We start from the raw sequence: 18329 nt of genomic DNA on the forward strand, positions 1-18329 counted from the left end.
TTGTAGAAGGCAGACTTTTTTAAAACCTTCAAACTATACTGTTGTATGAAAATGTTTTTTTGGATTTGTTTCTTTATTGTAGCATTGATAGTTTTTGAAAAAAATACATAGTGAAAATGTTTAAGCGCCTTAATTTTATTAAAAAATATCTACCATGCTTTGTATCGCAATCCTCAATCCTATCTTTAAATCTACAATAACACTTGTTTTAAATTAATGCTGGTCAAAGTGGAAAAAAGTGTATGTTTATTTATTTTAGTTTGCAAAGTGTATTTAAAGTCAAAACGTTTTTATTTTTCACTTTTATTGAAGGGTTAAAACCCTTATCAGGTTTTTATTGTGTCCCTACTGTGGGGATTCCCCTCTCTATCTGCCTCAGTAAAAAATGTCACCAGAACTGAAAGCGAGGGAAAATCACTGGAACACAGTGCCGGAGGACCGCAAAAAATGAACAGCAATACATACAATAAAATACAAAAAATAAGATTTTTATAACAGCTTACCTGTAAAATCCTTTTCTTCGAGTACATCATGGGATACAGACCACCACAGTAATTACTATGTGGGTATATAGGCACCTTCAGGTGATGGACACTGATATACCCAATAAAGGAAGTTCACTCCCTATATAACCCCTCCTCCTACCAGGAGTACCTCAGTTTTTGTAGCAAAGCAATATACTTAAGCCCCAGAAAGAGGGGAGGGACCTCTGTGTCCCATGATGTACTCCAAGAAAAGGATTTTACAGGTAAGCTGTTATCAAAATCCTATTTTCTTTATCGTACATCATGGGACACAGAGCACCATAGTAATTACTATGTGAGACGTCCCATAACAATGCTATTTGAGGGGAGGGAGACACAACCCATAGGGCACCCCCATACTTGAGGATCTATACTGCTGCCTGCAGCACACTGCGCCCAGAGGCGATATCCTCATGCCTTCTTACATCCACCTGATAAAATTTGGTGAATGTATGTACTGAAGACCAAGTTGCGGCCTTACAGATCTGAGCCATGGAGGCCTGGTGACGCACTGCCCAAGAAGCACTAACCGACCTGGTAGAGTGCGCTTTGACTTGAAAAGGTGGAATTTACCCCTTAAATCATAAGTCTGAATTATAACTTGTCGAATCCACTTAGCGACAGTGGATTTCAACGCTGCATGTCCTTTCTTAGGACCCTCTGGCAGTACAAATAAGACATCATTCTTCCGAATCTGAGCAGTTGTCTTTAAATAGACTTTGACCACTCTCACCACATCAAGACAATGTAGTGACTTCTATTTCTTTGATTATCTTACTGCACCTTTACATAAGAACATGATTAGTGCAAACATTCTATTTTTCAACCGTTATTTCTCCCGTCCCATCTCCCCACAGTATTCCTATAAAATTCACTTATATCTTCTAGCGTGCTTGTGGATCAGCATCCTCTTCATAAAGACATCGAATTGACAATGAGATGCTCATAATGACTAATAAGATCAACATTTTTAAAAATTGTCCTAGGGTCCAACAGTTTTTAACTCCCCCCATCGGGCATATCAAATGGTCAAACACCCACACATGGCAGAAACTAATTGAGTGGCCCCTGGAACCACCCATGATTTGGTGGTGCTAACCTTCCCAGGTATTTTAAGAACAAAAACAAATTTTGACTGGGTTTCTACTTTAAAGTGTAACGCTGCGTACACACGACTGGACTTTCTGGGAAGCTAGGTCCGACGTTCTTCCCGCCGGACTTCCGGCGGACTACCGCCAGACTTTCTGAACGGACGGACTTGCCTACACACGACCGGACTTTCCAGGAACCGGTCTTCCCGATGGACTTTCAGAATGAACGGACTTGCCCACACACGGACAAGTACCGAGTCACGTTCATTTTGAACGTGACTCGGGTACGACGGGACTAGAAAAGGAAGTCAATCTCGCCGCTTTTATCGGCGAGATTGACACCTTGCAAGCCCCGTCGCGGGGCATCCCAGGCCCTTAGGTCTGGTATGGATTTTAAGGGGAACCCCCTACGCTAAAAAAAATGGCGTGGGGTCCCCCCTAAAATCCATACCAGACCCTGATCCGAGCACGCAGCCCGGCGGGTCAGGAAAGGGGGTGGGGACGAGCGAGCGCCCCCCCCTCCTGAACCATACCAGGCCGCATGCCCTCAACATGGGGGGGATGGGTGCGACACGCGACACCCTGCCCTTTCGTATGTGGTCTGTCGCATACAGACGAACAGGCTTTCCATCAGGAACTGAGTCTGGCGGAGTTACGACGTAAAGATTTGAAGCAGGCTTCAAATCTAAAGTACGTCGAATTGCCGACCGAAACGGTCCGTCGGAAGTCCGATGCAGACCACACACGGTCGGATTGTCCGCCGGATTTGGTCCATCGGCCAAGTCCGGTCGAAAAGTCCGACCATGTGTATGCGGCATAAGTTCACCATTGAATTACTCTATGTACATTTAATAGCCATATAACACATGCACCCTGATAAATGCAAAGCACCATGTTTAACTTATGTCTGCCGTCAAGTTGACCAGCAATCAGCTTTGGAAACTGCTTGCCTTCACAAAATGTAGATAGTATCTAGATGATGCATGGCGTTACTGGAAAATGGACAGCAGTTTCCAGTGCTTTATGATGCACAACCAGGGCTCTGTTAGAAGTCATGGTGCAATGCATTTATCAAGGTAGATGTGTTATTTGCGGTTTATTGTTCTGGTGTGAACTTCCACTCTAAGAGCCAATCTCAAAACACCCTGGGTGTGCGATCTGCTGCAGGTGGCAATGTAATCCTAACAACATCCCAAACGCAGAACGTAAACGCAGTGCGTTTGCCTGCATCAGTCTACGGTTGAAGTCAATTTTTAAAAGTAGTGCATGCACTATTTTTGGTGCAATCCAGTGCAATTTCAGCACATTCAAATGAACGGCACATCATACTGAATCACATAGGAATCACACAGGTAACGTGGAGTGCGTTCCTGTGCAATTATTGTGTAAACTGGCACTAAGTGGGATCTGAATAATTTTTATTTACTTTTTTTAAAATTCTTTAAATAAGAGGTTCAATGAAACATACAAACTTCATTGTATTTTTTCCATAAAAAAAAAAAAAAAAAAAAGAGAACTAAAGTTGGGTAACGCTAGTATCATACATTGTTACGCATACTGTTTATCTGAGAAGACAACAAAAAAAATTGAATTACTAAAACAGAAATACAAAAATTCAATGTTGGTCTACCCTCTAAATGCAGCTAAGGTCTGCATTCCAGCCCTGTGGAAGCGGGAATCACCCTCTATGATCTCGCTGTGGCTCACCAAAGTAGCTGATATTTACACCATGGAGAGTATTCCTGCAACCTTGCGAGGTAAACAGGAGAAATGTAACTAAAAGTGGTTCTATTGGTCTGTTTATATTTGCTCTAGGGAATATGGCTCCGTACTAGTAGGGGAGGAGAAGGGGTGCCAAACCCTACCCCCCCCCATCTTCCCCTTACCCCCTGATCTTCCCCTTGCCCCCCATTACAGCCCTTTTATTTTTTCTTCTTGCGTTTCCTTCCTTTATATATGTTTTGTTACTTTGTTGTTTTGTTGCTTAAGAAAAATTACGTACTGTCAGGGTGGTGGAAACTCAAGTGGCTATTATAACTGGTGTTTCATGACATGGAATATGACTTTTGTTGCGAGCTATATGTTTTGGTATGCACTGTCTTATGTTTCTTCCATGTCTGTCTGTACGAAAATTGGTTAAAATAAAGAATTAACAAAAAAAATTGAATTACTTGATACATTTTGCCCCTGAGGGGAGCTGGAACATGGTTTTAGAAAAAACGATGGCAGGACAATATCTTGGTTCAGGTGAAAACCTGAGACCACTTTTGGCAAAAAATCCGGAGGAGGGCGCAACACCAGTCTGTCCTCATGAATAATCAAGTATGACTCTTTACAAGAAAGAGCAGCCAATTCCGAAACCCTCCTTGCTGAGGAAATAGAAACCAAGAATACTAGCTTCCTTGTCAGAAGGACTAAGGGAATATGCTGTATCGGTTCAAATGGCTGTTTTTGTAACACTGACAAAATTAAGTTCAAGTCCCAAGGGCTCAAAGGTGATTTAACTGGCGGATTAATCCGCATCACCCCTTGCATAAAACCCCGGACTAAAGAATGTGTAGCAAGCGGTCTTTGAAATAAGACCGATAAAGCTGAGACTTGGCCCTTCATAGTACTCAAGGCCAACTTCATTTCCCCCCCTAATTGTAGAAAGGCAAGAATTCTGCCTATGATATACCTCCGAGGGTGCCAGCCCTTGGATTCACACCAGGAAACATAAGCCCTCCAGACTCTATAATATATAGTTCTGGAAGCTGGCTTCCTTGCATTAACCAAGGTAGAGATAACTGACCCGGAAAGCCCACGTTTCTTCAGAATGTGGGCTTCAATAGCCAAGCCGTTAAATTTAGCGATCGGAAGGTAGGATGGAATATAGGCCCCTGTGAGAGTAGGTCTGGCCATAGTGGAAGGGACCATGGATCCTCCACCACCATCTTTACGATTTCTGCACGCTGGGGCTACCAGAATTACCGGCTTTCTTTCCAGCTTGATCCTGCAAAGAAGTTGTGGCAGCAAATGCATAGGGGAAATGCATAAATCAGTGAGAACTGATCCCCCGGGGTCACCAACGCATCTGTTCCGCATGCGAGTGGAACCCTTGTCCTGGACACAAAGTTGACTAACTTCGTTTTGAATCTGGACGCCAGAAGATCTACGTCCAGAGTCCCCCATCTTTGGCAAACAACCCAAAAATGTAGGGGTGAAGGGACCATTCCCCCGGGAATAACTGCTGGCGACTCAGGTAGTCTGCCTGTCAATTCTCTATTCCCGGAATGAAGACTGCCGATAGGCACAGAACATTCTCTACTGCCCAAGTTAGAATATGGTTCACCTCTGTCTGCGCTGCAAGACTCTTGGTGCCCCCTTGGTGATTGATATAGGCCACAGCTGTGGCATTGTCGGATTGGATCCTGACAGGACAATCCCGTAACCTGAAACTCCAGGCCTTCAGAGCCAGACGCACTGCCCGAATCTCTAGGAAGTTGATGGGCAAGGCTCTTTCGGTTCTTGACCACTGTCCCTGGACAGTTGTCTTCTCTAATACTGCTCCCCAGCCTGAAAGGCTGGCATTTGTCGTTACCACTTTCCAGATAACTGGTCTGAAGGATTTTCCTTTCGGCAGACTCTGGGTTAGTAACCACCAAGGCTTTGGGACACCCTTGGGGACAGCCGCATTGGCAAGTCTAAATCTTGAATCGCACGCGGCGCCGCGCCTTAAGCCACGCCCCCTGCCCCTCTCCTCTGTTTTAAATGGACAGCGGTCCGCAAGCGCACTCGGGTATGTGCAGACCCATAGGAGAGGAGGCTTGTCCTCATATGGACAGGGCTGGGGATAAACTTTATGGCCAAGTGGGGGATATTGGCATTCAAAAATACGCACAGGGAAGCCACCACGTTTAGCAAACCTTCAAGGACCGGATCCCTTTTATAGGGGTTCCACTCCCTTGGACCTGAATTAGCACCCCGCCAGGAAAAACTTTAGGTAATATAGCATGACCAAAGTCCTGGGTCCCGGGGTCTAGCCCTGCAGAGAGAGGCGTTACAGGCAAAACCTTGTGCTTCATATACGAGGCCCTGGTACCATCCACCTTGGCCTCAGTGGCACTTTGGATGGATCCGGTCTATGGAGGCTGATTAAATCCAGCAAGGATCCCTCCTGGAACTCCTCAGAGCACATCTTCACTCGTGACCAACACCTTAGACACTGGCCAAAAAACTGAGGTACTCCTGGTAGGAGGAGGGGTTATATAGGGAGTGAACATCCTGTATTGGGTATACCAGTGTCCATCACCTGAAGGTGCCTATATACCCACATAGTAATTACTATGGTGCTCTGTTTCCCATCATGTACGATGAAAAAATAACATTTTTCTTTGAGAGATATACATTTTATTTTATTGTATGTATTGCTGTTGATTTTTTGCGCTCCTCCAGCTTCATTGACAGTGGTCTGGCCCTTGTCTGGCGTGGTTATGTGGTAAGGCATTCGGGCGCCCCTGGTGGACGAGGAGGCTTTTCTTCCCCTTGGTATCTGTCTGCCTTAGCTCCTCTGGCAGACAGGAGGCGCTGTGCATGCCGCCTCTTCATTGTAGTCTCTGACACGGTTGGAGGTTGGGCAGATGCGCTCTTACAGGGGGGCCTGCACCGGATATGACGTCGGTGAGCCGCGTCTGGCTCAGTCATTTCTGGTGGGATCGCGTCTATAAAGGCGGAAGTGACAGCCATAAGGAGTGGGACACACACTACGGTGGTGGCGAGGCAAGGTACTAAGGTTGGGGGGAATCTGTGCCCTAGATTAACGCGCAACTATGCAGGTTATTTCCGTTAACATCAAGGTAACCAATCATGGTCTGGGCTGATCCTATATAATTATATTTAGATACTTAGGACATTAGTTCCTGTTGCTCTTTAGAGGGTGGCATTGTATTCATTATATTGTTGCACTGATGTGGTCGGTCTATATGAGGTGTACGACGTGTTGGGCTCGTTTAGGTGATGCTCCGGGCTAGATATGGGTCATACATCTTTGGGGTGCCCACTGTGTCATCCCAGAGGATGGTTGGATGTATGTGTGGTTGGTTGGCTGTTTTTCATGTATAGATTAGGGTGGTCTAGGCAGGTACAATTGGGACATACTGGATGTGTATATGGATATATGCACTCGCCGGTTTGTGGTCTCCCCCCCCCCCCCCGCTTTCCCCGTTTTTTCCTCTTCTCTTGTCACCCATTAATTAGTGCATACTCATATATACATTTAGGTGCAGTTTGTCTTGATACTTTTGCATATATGATGATGTAAAGAATTTTGCATCTGAGTATACGTGTATGGTATTGTAGATAATCATTGGTTAATGACCGCATTGCCCTGGATGTGATCCGATGCTCACCAGACCAGATCAATGACTGACATCATTGATCAATTGCCGGATGATGGTCCATCCTTTCTTTGTGATGCTGCAGACCGCATATAATCAATATCATATAATTTGGTTAGCACTTATATCAATGGTATTACATTGCATATATATGATGAACTTTATTGAATAAATTTATTGTAAATGATACTGTTACTTTTGTGATGTCTTTATAATTTGACTGACAATTTAGATGCATGTAGAGCTGCCCAGAAGAAGCAGTTATGACTCTGCGAAATGCGTCGGCTTACTCCACACACAAGCATCTTTCAAGTTTTTATATGGATTAAGTATAATTTTTGGCCAATGTTCCATATGGCCTAATGCTACTGTCAAATTTTATGTTATTGTATATTTTGTAATAAATTTATAATTTATTGTTATCTACTGTGTATGTGCTTACCCCAGTGACAGTGACATATCCGTTAAAGTGCCATCACCTTATGGGAGAGTGGTGTTCTCCCAGTTTTTCTTCCAATTTACTTTTGAGGGATGTGGATATGACAATCTGTCCCTAGAACTGGTCTCACAACCTCAAATACATATATTTGACTTAATTAACCGCTTCAGCCCCAGACCATTTGGCTGGCCAAAGACCAGAGCACTTTTTGTGATTCGGCACTGCGTCGCTTTAACTGACAATTGCGCGGTTGTACGATGTGGCTGCCAAACAAAATTACATATTTTTGGTAAAAAAAAAATCACAATAAGCGTATATTGATTGGTTTGCGTAAAAGTTATAGCGTCTACAAAATAGGGGATAGTTTTATGGCATTTTTATTAATATTTTTTTTTTACTAGTTATGGCGGCGATTAGCGATTTTTATTGTGACTGTGACATTATGGCGGACACGTCGGACAATTCTGACACAATTTTGGTACCATTAGCATTAATACAGCGATCAGTGCGATTCAAAATGCATTGATTACTGTAAAAAATGTTACTGGCAGTGAGGGGGTTAATGTGTGTCCTGGTTTGTGTTCTAACTGAAGGGGGATGAGGACTGTGCAGGGAAGCTAACAGATCGCTGTTCATACTCTGTATGAACAGACGATCTGTCAGTTCTCCCCTCAGAGAACCAGAAACTGTGTGTTTACACACACAGTTCCGGGTTCTCCGTGTGGCCCGAGTGATCGTGGGAGCCCGGCGGAGATCGAGACCGCGGGGCACCCGCATCGGCTCGGGGAAAACGCGCCCCCTAGTGACCACAGGGTGAAGCAATGTTACATAACGTTGTTTTGCACAGCCATGCCATTCTGCCGCAGTACAACTGTGGCGGCTGGTCGGCATATGGTTAATGTGCTCCTGCTCACTTATTGTCCAATTACAATCTGGGGTGAATGTTGGAAAGCTTTGTTTTGTTGCAGTGTAGTCTGAAAAAAGGTCCACTATCTACTTGTGCATAACTGGATCACTAAAACAGCTCAACAGCAAATTCCTTTGCTGGGTACAATAGTTCACCTGCATGTATTTCAATGAAAGCACTGACAAATGATGATGATGAATACTCAATGTTAATAAATACTAGTTTTAAAAATCTCAAAGTCAATCTGTGCCTGGATCATGTACTATAAAGTATTTGCATATTGTAAACAAGCAGTACTAGCACTTTAAAACAAGTCCTCATGAACAACATAGGTATTGTATTGGCTCCTTCCCTATAAAGAGCAGAACTATGGAAGCTTGCCAGCCTTCTAATGTAAATACACAGTAGGTGTTCCTAAGCTGTTAGGCCATTTGCACGCAGGGCTGTCCATCTGATGTGCGTCCCTGCTGGCGTTCTAGTGCACTCAGGAGGGACAGGTGCACTATCCAGCCCCACTGGCTGCAGCCTGTCAAAGTCTATGGTAGGCTGCAGCTTGAAAGAGCTGAACACTGTACCAAGTGGTACTCACATTGAGGGCCCTATGTGTTTAGGGAAAAATTCCCAAAAATGCAAGTCTACTGCGTTCTGGACATCTGTCATGCAAAGCAAAGGATTCTACACATGACTACTACTCATTACAGCATTCGGCTCGCCATAGACTTTCACAGGCTGCAGGCAGTGGGGTCTGAAGCCGCACCTGTCCCTTCCAGGGCACACAAAAAATGCCAGGAGGGATGCACAGCAGAAAGATGACCCATGTGCGAAACGCCTGTCTTTGCTGTGATTTTTGATAAAAAATACGTTCATATTAAAAGCAGCTACAGAGGTTAGGAATGGCTTGTTGGCTTAACACTCTTTTACTGCCTGTTAAGAATATAGTCTAGACACCGGTGCACTATAGGGAAAAAGCCAGAGCAAACATACTATTGTATAATATGTGATCCACATGGTAAACAGTACTGTCACTTCAAAATTCAGGAGCATAAGTCATCATTGCTCTAATAATTTATACCATTAAGCAGAGCCGATCAAACAGAGTTTGTTCTAATCCACCTTCATGTGCTGCTTCAGAGCCCTGGATAGTGGGAGAAAGCTGCTTTGGGTCTCCAACCAGTATCAGCTTCTCACACTGAAATCTGCAAATGTCAAATAACAGACAATCGCTGAGTTATCTGATATAAAGTGCATGCTTACACAAAAATTTGCATAAAACAAGTCTATTGTAAACCAACTAATTACTACCTATCATAGAAAAGAAAACACAAAACCACTAGTTGTCAGGAACTACTGCAGATAAACAGCTTTTACTACAGTGAAACATATTTGGAACTTTCTAATATAAAATAAAAAAAATAAAAGGATTAACCATTTCCACATTCTCTGTGTGCAAACTGACATACCTGGGAAGCAATACTTTATAATCTTATGAAATATTTATACCTCACAACACTGTAAAAACCAACACACAATTGATTACTCCAATATTCTACAACTGAAACTCTTAAAGTGGACATAGATGGATCGAAATTCAGCTGGTTTAGCAAACACCAGCAAAATTTCTATCCATATGTGGCCACTGCAATTAAACAATCTACTGATGGACTTCAATTTAATAACTTCAATACAAGGAACTTTCCCCCCTCCCTGCCCAGGCCAATTTTCAGCTTTCATCCCTGTCACATTTTAAATGACAATTGCGCGGTCATGCAACACTGTACCCAAACAACATTTATTATCATTTTGTTCACACAAATTAGGGCTTTCTTTTGGTGGTATTTGATTGCCACTGGGGTTATTTTTAATATTTTGGTAAACAAATAAAAGAAGACAGTTTTGAAAAATAAATTTTTTTTGTTTCTGTTAAAACATTGTAAATAAGTTTTCTTCTTCACTGACGGGCACTGATAAGGCAAAACACATTAGGTGGCAGTAATATGCAGCACTGATAGACAGCACTGATGGGCACTGATAGGCAACACTAATGGGCACTGAAAGGCCACACTGATGGGAACTGATAGATGGCTCTGATAGGCAGCATTGATGTGGAGGCACTGGCAGGCATTACTAATGGGCACTGATTGGCAACCCTGGTGGTCATGGGTGGACATCCCTGGTGGGGCTGCACTGATAATCAGCGCAGACCCTTCGTCAGGAGCGCAGCCGATCGGCTCTCCTCTACTCTTGTTGTCTGTGCGAGTAGAGGAAAAGCCGATAAATGGCTCTTCCTGTTTATGCTGTGATTAGACAGAGCTGATCACATGGTAAAGAGCCTACATCAGAGGTTCTTTACCGAGATCGGTGATGCGGTGTGTCAGACTGACACAGCACACCAACGATCGCTGCACGCCCCCCGCGGGCACACGATCACAGCTTATCCTGCTGGACATCATATGACTTCCACTTTGCGCACGTCATTCTGCTATATGGCGGGTGGGAAGTGGTTAACCACCCTGTCGGATAAAAGCTGCTTGACCAGTGGCTGCAGCGCTGATCTATGTACTCTGACAGCAGAGGATTCCCCCTGCAATCAGAATACAATAGTGCAGGGGGAAGGAATCCCCCATCAACCCTGAATGTGTGGATGGGGAAATCGATTTAGTGTTTTTCGTTCAGCCTGCTGGCTGAATCAAAAAACTGAGCCATGTATGGCCAGCTTATCTGCCTGGTGGTGGTGGTTGTTCTTTTCCAACATAGTATATTGTAACTGGTCTCATAAAGCTCAATCCACAACAGATGTTAACAGCTTGCATCCAGCAGCAATTATCTGTCCCTAACGCCCCTTTCACACTGAGGCACTTCTAAACTGCCAGTAAAACACTGAGCGCATTTTAAGAGCTTTTCAGGCACTTTTGAAGAGCTTTCCTCTCATTTCAATGGAGAGGGACATTTTTTCACCTCCCGGCCAGTACACTGCCCCAGTGTGAAAGCATTCATTGATTTTAATTGAAATAGTTTTTCATGGGCTTTTCAGGTGTTTTTTTTTTAGCGTTAAAGCACCTGAAAAGCGCCTCAGTGTAAAAGGGGTCTTAGAGATCACTCAAAGCTGCAGCTCTGTTTAATGTACATGCCTGCACCCTGTATAATGTAAAAGAAGTCTATAGGCTCAATTCACTAGTTTTAACACAAGGCCAAGTATCTTATTTTTAGCCATGTGACTATATTTAAAATCTCAATGGACTAAACTAAAATAACTGCCACTTTTCCTTTTTTTAAGTATCCTTAGGCTAAGTTCACACTGGCATTAAAAGCAGACATTTGAGGGGTGTTAAAAATCACCTCAAACGCCTACGCAAATGATACAATGGACAGCACGTAGTGATGTTCACATAATCAAAACATTAGCGTTGCTTCAAAATTAAAGCCTTGTGTCGAGTCAGGAGGCGTTTGAAGCATTTTAACGCCTCCCATTCAAGTCTAGGGTAACACTTTGCAAACGCTCTGGCAGGTGTTTGTGGTGCAGTTGCAGGGTGTTAAAATTAGATAATTTCCTCTAATGTCCCATTTAAAAATAGGTGTTTGTGGAGCGGTTTTAATGCACCTTAACGCTCATCAAACGCTTCAAAACTGCACATAAGGCATTTGGGGACCGTTTTTAACTCCTCATTAATGCTGGTAAAGTGGCAGTCTAATGCCCATACAAAAGCTCATTAACGCAAGTCTAACGTCTATACTAACACTATAGGAGCATTTCTTAAGCGTTAGAAATGTAGTCAAGTGTAAACAGGCCCTTACTCTGGTGTGTTTGCTTTGTGAATTGACGCTCATGTGCTCTAAACTGACTTGCCTAATGCTGCACTTCTATCCAATATCTTCCTGAATGACATTTTTTATTGAGACTAATCACAATATGCTCTTGTTAAACACGGTCTGTCTGAAGCCTAGTACACACAGGACAAATGTCAGGCAGCATCGGCTGGTTTAATAGAAACCAGCCAGCATTCGGCCCGTGTGTAATGCACCTGGCTGTACAGAAGCCATTTGGCTGGCTTCTGTCGATGGGGCATGACCGAAAAAGTCTGCCGATCACCTCCCAAACAGCGCTCTTAGCCAATGGTTGAGAGCGCTGACTGGACTGTTCTGGGGGATGGGGGGCCATCCCCCTGTCAGAACACAATAGCACAGCAAGGGAGATCACTGTACTAACATCGGATTATTAGTACAGCTACTCCTCCAGAGCTGTCAGTTTGTTTTTTTCGTTCAGCTCCGCTGGGTTGAATGAAGAAAAAACGAATAGTGTGTACTAGGCTTTAGCATAAGAACACTTCATACGGCAGTAAGACTTCTGTTGCAAAGACACAAATCTACACTGAGTGAAACCATATGTAGAAAATATTGGTGTTACCTGGCAATCGGAAGCAAGGATGCTGGCTCTGTCATCTGACTGCATTCATCAAGAACTACAACTGGGAATTTAAGGTTGCTCAAACAAGCAAAGGGACAAGCTGCACATGTTGCACCAACAACACGAACCTTGGATAAAACAGGACAATCAGAAACATTCTAGATAAATGCACTCCTATTGTGACTGTAAAATGACTATAATTAGTTTTCTTAAAAACACTGCCATTCTTTGAACCATAGGGCACTGTGATCCTTGGGAAAGTGGCAAGCTATCGGTGTCCTCCTTTCTGTCAGATTTGTAAACCTTGTGTGTGCATGCAAGCAAATGCAGAGGCATTCCACATATGCAGAGGCTGCTTCAAGAAACTAGCACCCTGGACCCAGTCTGAACGTTCTGTCCAGTGTTTACTAAAGCTGGCCATGCACTAAACGAATTTCCACCAGATCTGGATATGCCAGAGAAAATTTGAGTCATGGCTAGCACTGCCAACGCCCTCCCACCTGACATCCTTTGAAATGAAAATCAAAAGGAACCTGACAAATGGTTGTTACCTGAACACTGGCTGCATCCAAACAGATGTAGCTACTGTTTGAGTATTGTGATAATTGCAGGTGCTGGCTGTCAGAATACAATAGCCAGCAGGGAAGACTGCTCTATTTAGGCTGTTTTTGAATGAGGTACTTAATCGTGGGGCTGAACAAGAGGAATCTTACAGCATATGCATTTATTTGTATACAGCAAGTAAGCTTCCTCTAGAGTAGTCATAAAAATACTCACTGTTGGTGTAACTATAAGAATTTGACTAATAACATTAGAAAAACAGACCATTTTAGAAAACCAACTTATCTATATTAAGGGCCCTATCACATTTATGCATATGCAGTACAGTTTTTATAAAGCCCTGTACACACGGCCGAATGTTGGGCGACGTTGGCCAGTTCAATAAAAACTGTACAACGTTCGGCCCATGTGTAAGGCAGCCGATCAGACAAAAGCTGGCCGTTTGGCTGGCTTCTGTCGGACGAGCATGCTGAAAAAACAGCAGCCGACTGGCTCCAGATCAGCGCTCTCAGCCAATGACAAAGCGCTGACCGGAGTGTTCTGGCGGGGAACCCTCCCCCTGTCAGAACACAAAATAACAGCAGGGGGGATCGCTGTACTAATGTCAGATCATTAGTACAGCGGTCGGAGCTGTCAGTTTTTTTTTGTTCAAACCAGCGGTAGTAGTGTGTACCAGACTTTAGGCAAAAACAATAGGATTTTTATAACAGCTTACCTGTAAAATCCTTTTCTTGAAGTACATCACAGGACATAGAGCACCATAGTAATTACTATGTGGGTTATAGACCATCTTCAAGTGATGGACACTGGCACACCCTAAACAGGAAGTTGCCTTCCTATATAACCCCTCCCATACCGGAAACACCTCAGTTTTTGTAGCAAAGCAATATACATATACCCCAGAAGAAGAGGGGCGGGGCCTCTGTGTCCCGTGATGTACTCCAAGAAAAGGATTTTACAGGTAAGCTGTTATAAAAATCCTATTTTCTTTATCATACATCACGGGACACAGAGCACCATAGTAATTACTATGTTGGACGTCCCATAGCAATGCTATTTGAGGGGAGGGAGACACAACCCGTAGGGCACCAACAGACATGAGGACATATACTGCAGCCTGCAGCACACTGCGCCCAAAGGCGATATCCTCATGCCCTTTTTTACATCCACTTGATAAAATCTGGTGAATGTATGGACTGCAGACCAAGTTGCGTCCTTGCAGATCTGAGCCATCGAGGCTTAGTGATGACTGCCCTAGAAGCAATAACTGCTCTAGTAGAGTGCACTTTGACATGAAGAGGTGAAATATTACCTTTTAACCATTAGGCCTGAATTATAACTTGCCGAATCCACTTAGCAATAGTGGATTTCGACGCTGCCTGTCCCTACCTAGGACCCTCTGGCAGCATAATAAAACATCAGTCTTTCAGACCTGAGCAGTCGTCTTTAAATAGACCTTGACTGCTCTCACTACATCAAGACAATGCAGTGAGTTCTCTACCCTAGAACCTGGTTTTAGAAAAAAACAACGGTAGGACAATCTCTTGGTTTAGGTGAAAACCTAAAAACACCTTTATAATTAGACACGACTTCTTTACAGGAGAGAGCAGCCAACTCCGATACCCTTTTGCAGAGGGTATATCAACCCGAAACACTATTTCCCTTGTCAGAAGGACCAATGGAGTATGCTGTAATGGTTCAAAGGGCTGTTTTTGCGATACCGACATAAAACTAAGTTCAAGTCCCAAGGGTTCAAGGATGGTCTAAATGGCGGAATAAGCCGTATTACCCCTTGTATAAAAACCCTGGACCAAAGAATGCGAAGATGGGAGCAAATAGTAGAAGTAAATAAGTAGAAGAGACTAAATTAGTGCGTGATAGAAACATAACTTGATGCTGTATAGAGGAATCTGCCACAGTTTAACGATTGAAATTAGCGGTGAACAACTTGTTGTGTAAAATGTATCTATGTTTCTATAATGCTTTGTTTATTATATGCTAAGCTACTTTAGTCCGAGAGGTGCAAGATTTATCTGTTTTGTGTGTTTTCCTATTTTTTGATACTTCATGGATGTAACATGTATGTCTGTATGTATATTTAATAAAAATAAAAATTATTTGATTTAAAAAAAAAAAAAAAGAATGAGAAGCAAGCAGTCTTTGAAATAAGACCGATAAAGCTGAGACTTGCCCCCTAATAGTACTCAAGGCCAGCTTCATTTGTACTTGTAGGAAAAAAACAAGAATTCTACCTATTATTATATTTCCGAGGGTGCCAACCCTTGGATTCACACCAGGAAACATAAGCCCTCCAGAGTCTATAATATATGACTCTGGAAGCTGGCTTCATTAATGAAGGTAGAAATCACTGACACGGAGACACTAAGTCTCTTCAGAATGTGGGCTTCAATAGCCAAACCGTCAAACTTAGAGTTTGCAAGGTAGGATGGAATATTGGCCCCTGTGAGAGTAGGTCTGGCCGTAGTGGTAGGGACCATGGATCCTCCACCACCATCTTTGCGATTTCTGCATACCAGGACCTTCTGGGCCTTGCTGGGGCTACAAGAATTACCGGCTTTCTTTCCAGCTTGATCCTGCAAAGAAGCCGTGGCAGCAACTGAATAGAGAAAAATGCCTAACTCAGTGAAAACTGACCCCATGGGGTCACCACGCATCTGTTTCCATGTGAGTGGATCACTTGTCCTTGACATAAAGTTGACCAACTACATGTTGACCCTGGACGCCAAAAGATCTACGTCTGGGATCCCCCATCTTTGGCATATAGCCAGAAAGATTTCGGGGGGGAAGGGACCACTCCCCCAGGAACAACTGCTGGCGACTCCAGAAGTCCACCTGCCAATTCTCTATTCCCGGAAAAAAGACTGCCAATAGGCAAGGAACATCCTTTTCCGCCCAAGCTAGAATATGGTCCACCACTCTCTGAGCCGCGTGACCCTTAGTGCCCCCTTGGTGACTGATATAGGCCACAGCTGTGGCATTGTCGGATTGGATCCTGATAGGACAATCCCATAACCTGAATGTTCAGGGCCTCAGAGCCAGACGCGCTGCCCGAATCTCTAGGATGTTGATGGGCAAGGCTTGTTCGGTTCTGGACCACTGTCCCTGGACAGTTGTCTTTTCTGGTACTGCTCCCCAACCTGAAAGGTTGGCATCTGTTGTTACCACTTTCCAGCTAACTGGTATGAAGGTTTTTCCCTTCGGCAGATTCCCAGATACCGAGCCCCAACTGAGGCCCTGGGACACCTTTGGGGACAGTTGCATTGGCAAATCTAGAGCTTGAACCATTTTGTTCTAAACAGAGAGGATAATGTTTTGCAACAGTCTCAAATGGAACTGGGCATAGGGAACCGCTTTGAATGAAGCCACCATCTTTCCTAACAACCTCATGCAAAGGCGAATGGAGGGATCTCTTTTCGACCTGACCATCTGCACCAGCTCTCTTATGGCGTTGATCTTTGCCTGAGGCAAGAACACCTTTTTCTGGGCTGTGTCTATGATCAGACCCAGGTACTCCAGCCTTTTCAGCAGTTTTAAGGAAGACTTCCCTAGTTTTAGAATTCAACCCAGATTTTTCAGGTATTTGATTGTAATGCGCACGCTTTGCTCCAAACGAGCCACCGACTGGTCTATTAGCAATAGATTGTCTAAGTACACTAAGACTGTTATGCCCTGTGCCCTTACCTGGCTAGAGGTGGGGCCAAAACTCTTGTAAACACCCAGGTTGCTGTAGCTAGCCCGAAGGGCAAGGCTACAGACTGAAAATGCTGCTGTTCTCCCTTGAACCGCAGAATCCCTTGGTGAGAGGGAAATATAGGGACATGCAGATATGCATCCCTGATGTCGATAGACGCCATAAGTTCTCCTCCTTGTAGGATAGAAACCACTGACCTGATTGACTCCATGCAAAAGGAGCGGATCTTCAGGAACTGATTTAGATTCTTTAGATCTAGAATGGGTCTGATATCTCCATTCGGTTTTGGTACCATAAAGAGGTTTGAATAAAACCCCAAACCTTGCTTTTCTGTGGGGATTTGTATGATCACCCCCCGAGCCAGTAATCGGTCTAGTGCCCGAAACAGAGATTGCCTTTTCCCTGGATCTTTGGGAACGTTTGACCTCAGAAAAACGACACGGTGAAAACCAGGGTGGGGGGGGTTGGGGGGGCGTCCCTTCATAATGAGGCTTTAGAATTCTGTTTTGCAGGTGTCCGGCCCCAGGACTTCTTTTGTGCCTGGGCCTGACCCTGAGGTCTTCCTCTTGAGTCTGACGCCGGAAGCCGTCACCACTGCCTACGTTTATCCTTTCTTTTGACTGACAAAAGAGTACTTTTCCCACTGGAAAACGTTTGGATGTATTTGTCCAAATCATCCCCAAATAGCCGATCCCCATGAAAAGGAAAACCAGTCAGGAGCTTTTTGCATGGTGCTTCGGCTGACCAATTTTTTAACCACAGGATTCTACGCATGTGTACTAGCACAAGGCGGGACGCCTGGTGAGCGTCTATGGCAAAGCATAATGCTCTTGGTAGCTCGGCCAAATCCTGGGCTTGCTGTACAGGAACCTCTTTAAGGGCCTGTCTAAATTATTCTTTATGGATTGACAGATGCCTATTGCAGCGACTGCAGGCTGAGTAACGGCACCTGCCAAAGAAAAAGAGGACTTTACCAGGAATTCCAACCTTTTATCTGTTGGATCCTTAAGCATTTGTGCATGGTCTACTGGACAAGTTAAACTTTTATGCACACTGGAAACCGCAGCTTCAACTGCTGGTACATTCATTTTTTTTTGGTGAATTTCTCCCCCATGGGATAGAGAACTGAGAATCTCCTTGGAGGGAAAAAAATGCTTATCCGGGTGATCCCATTCAGCATATATAAGCTTTTCTAGTAATGCATGGACAGGAAATGCATGCAAAGGCTGTGAAGGTTTTAAGGAACACAAGGAAGAAACCAAACTTTCAGCAGACTCCGTTAGGGTAGCATGAAAGTAGAACGAACCATATCCGTAGG

The 18329-nt window shown here is 44.0% G+C and overlaps 1 protein-coding gene across 1 annotated transcript in view; it reads right to left on the reverse strand.

The window, feature by feature from the left end:
* The window catches only part of ZGRF1 (zinc finger GRF-type containing 1), a 263034-nt gene that overhangs the window by 36932 nt on the left and 207773 nt on the right, over positions 1–18329 (reverse strand). The window contains exons 23-24 of the mRNA XM_073602703.1: positions 12739–12866; positions 9409–9532 (exon numbers count right to left, since the gene is read on the reverse strand). Coding sequence (XP_073458804.1) covers positions 9409–9532; positions 12739–12866 — 252 coding nt within the window. The remainder of the gene's footprint in view (positions 1–9408; positions 9533–12738; positions 12867–18329) is intronic.

The sequence above is a fragment of the Aquarana catesbeiana genome, linkage group LG01, assembly GCF_042186555.1.
Source record: "Aquarana catesbeiana isolate 2022-GZ linkage group LG01, ASM4218655v1, whole genome shotgun sequence".
NCBI lineage: Eukaryota > Metazoa > Chordata > Amphibia > Anura > Ranidae > Aquarana > Aquarana catesbeiana.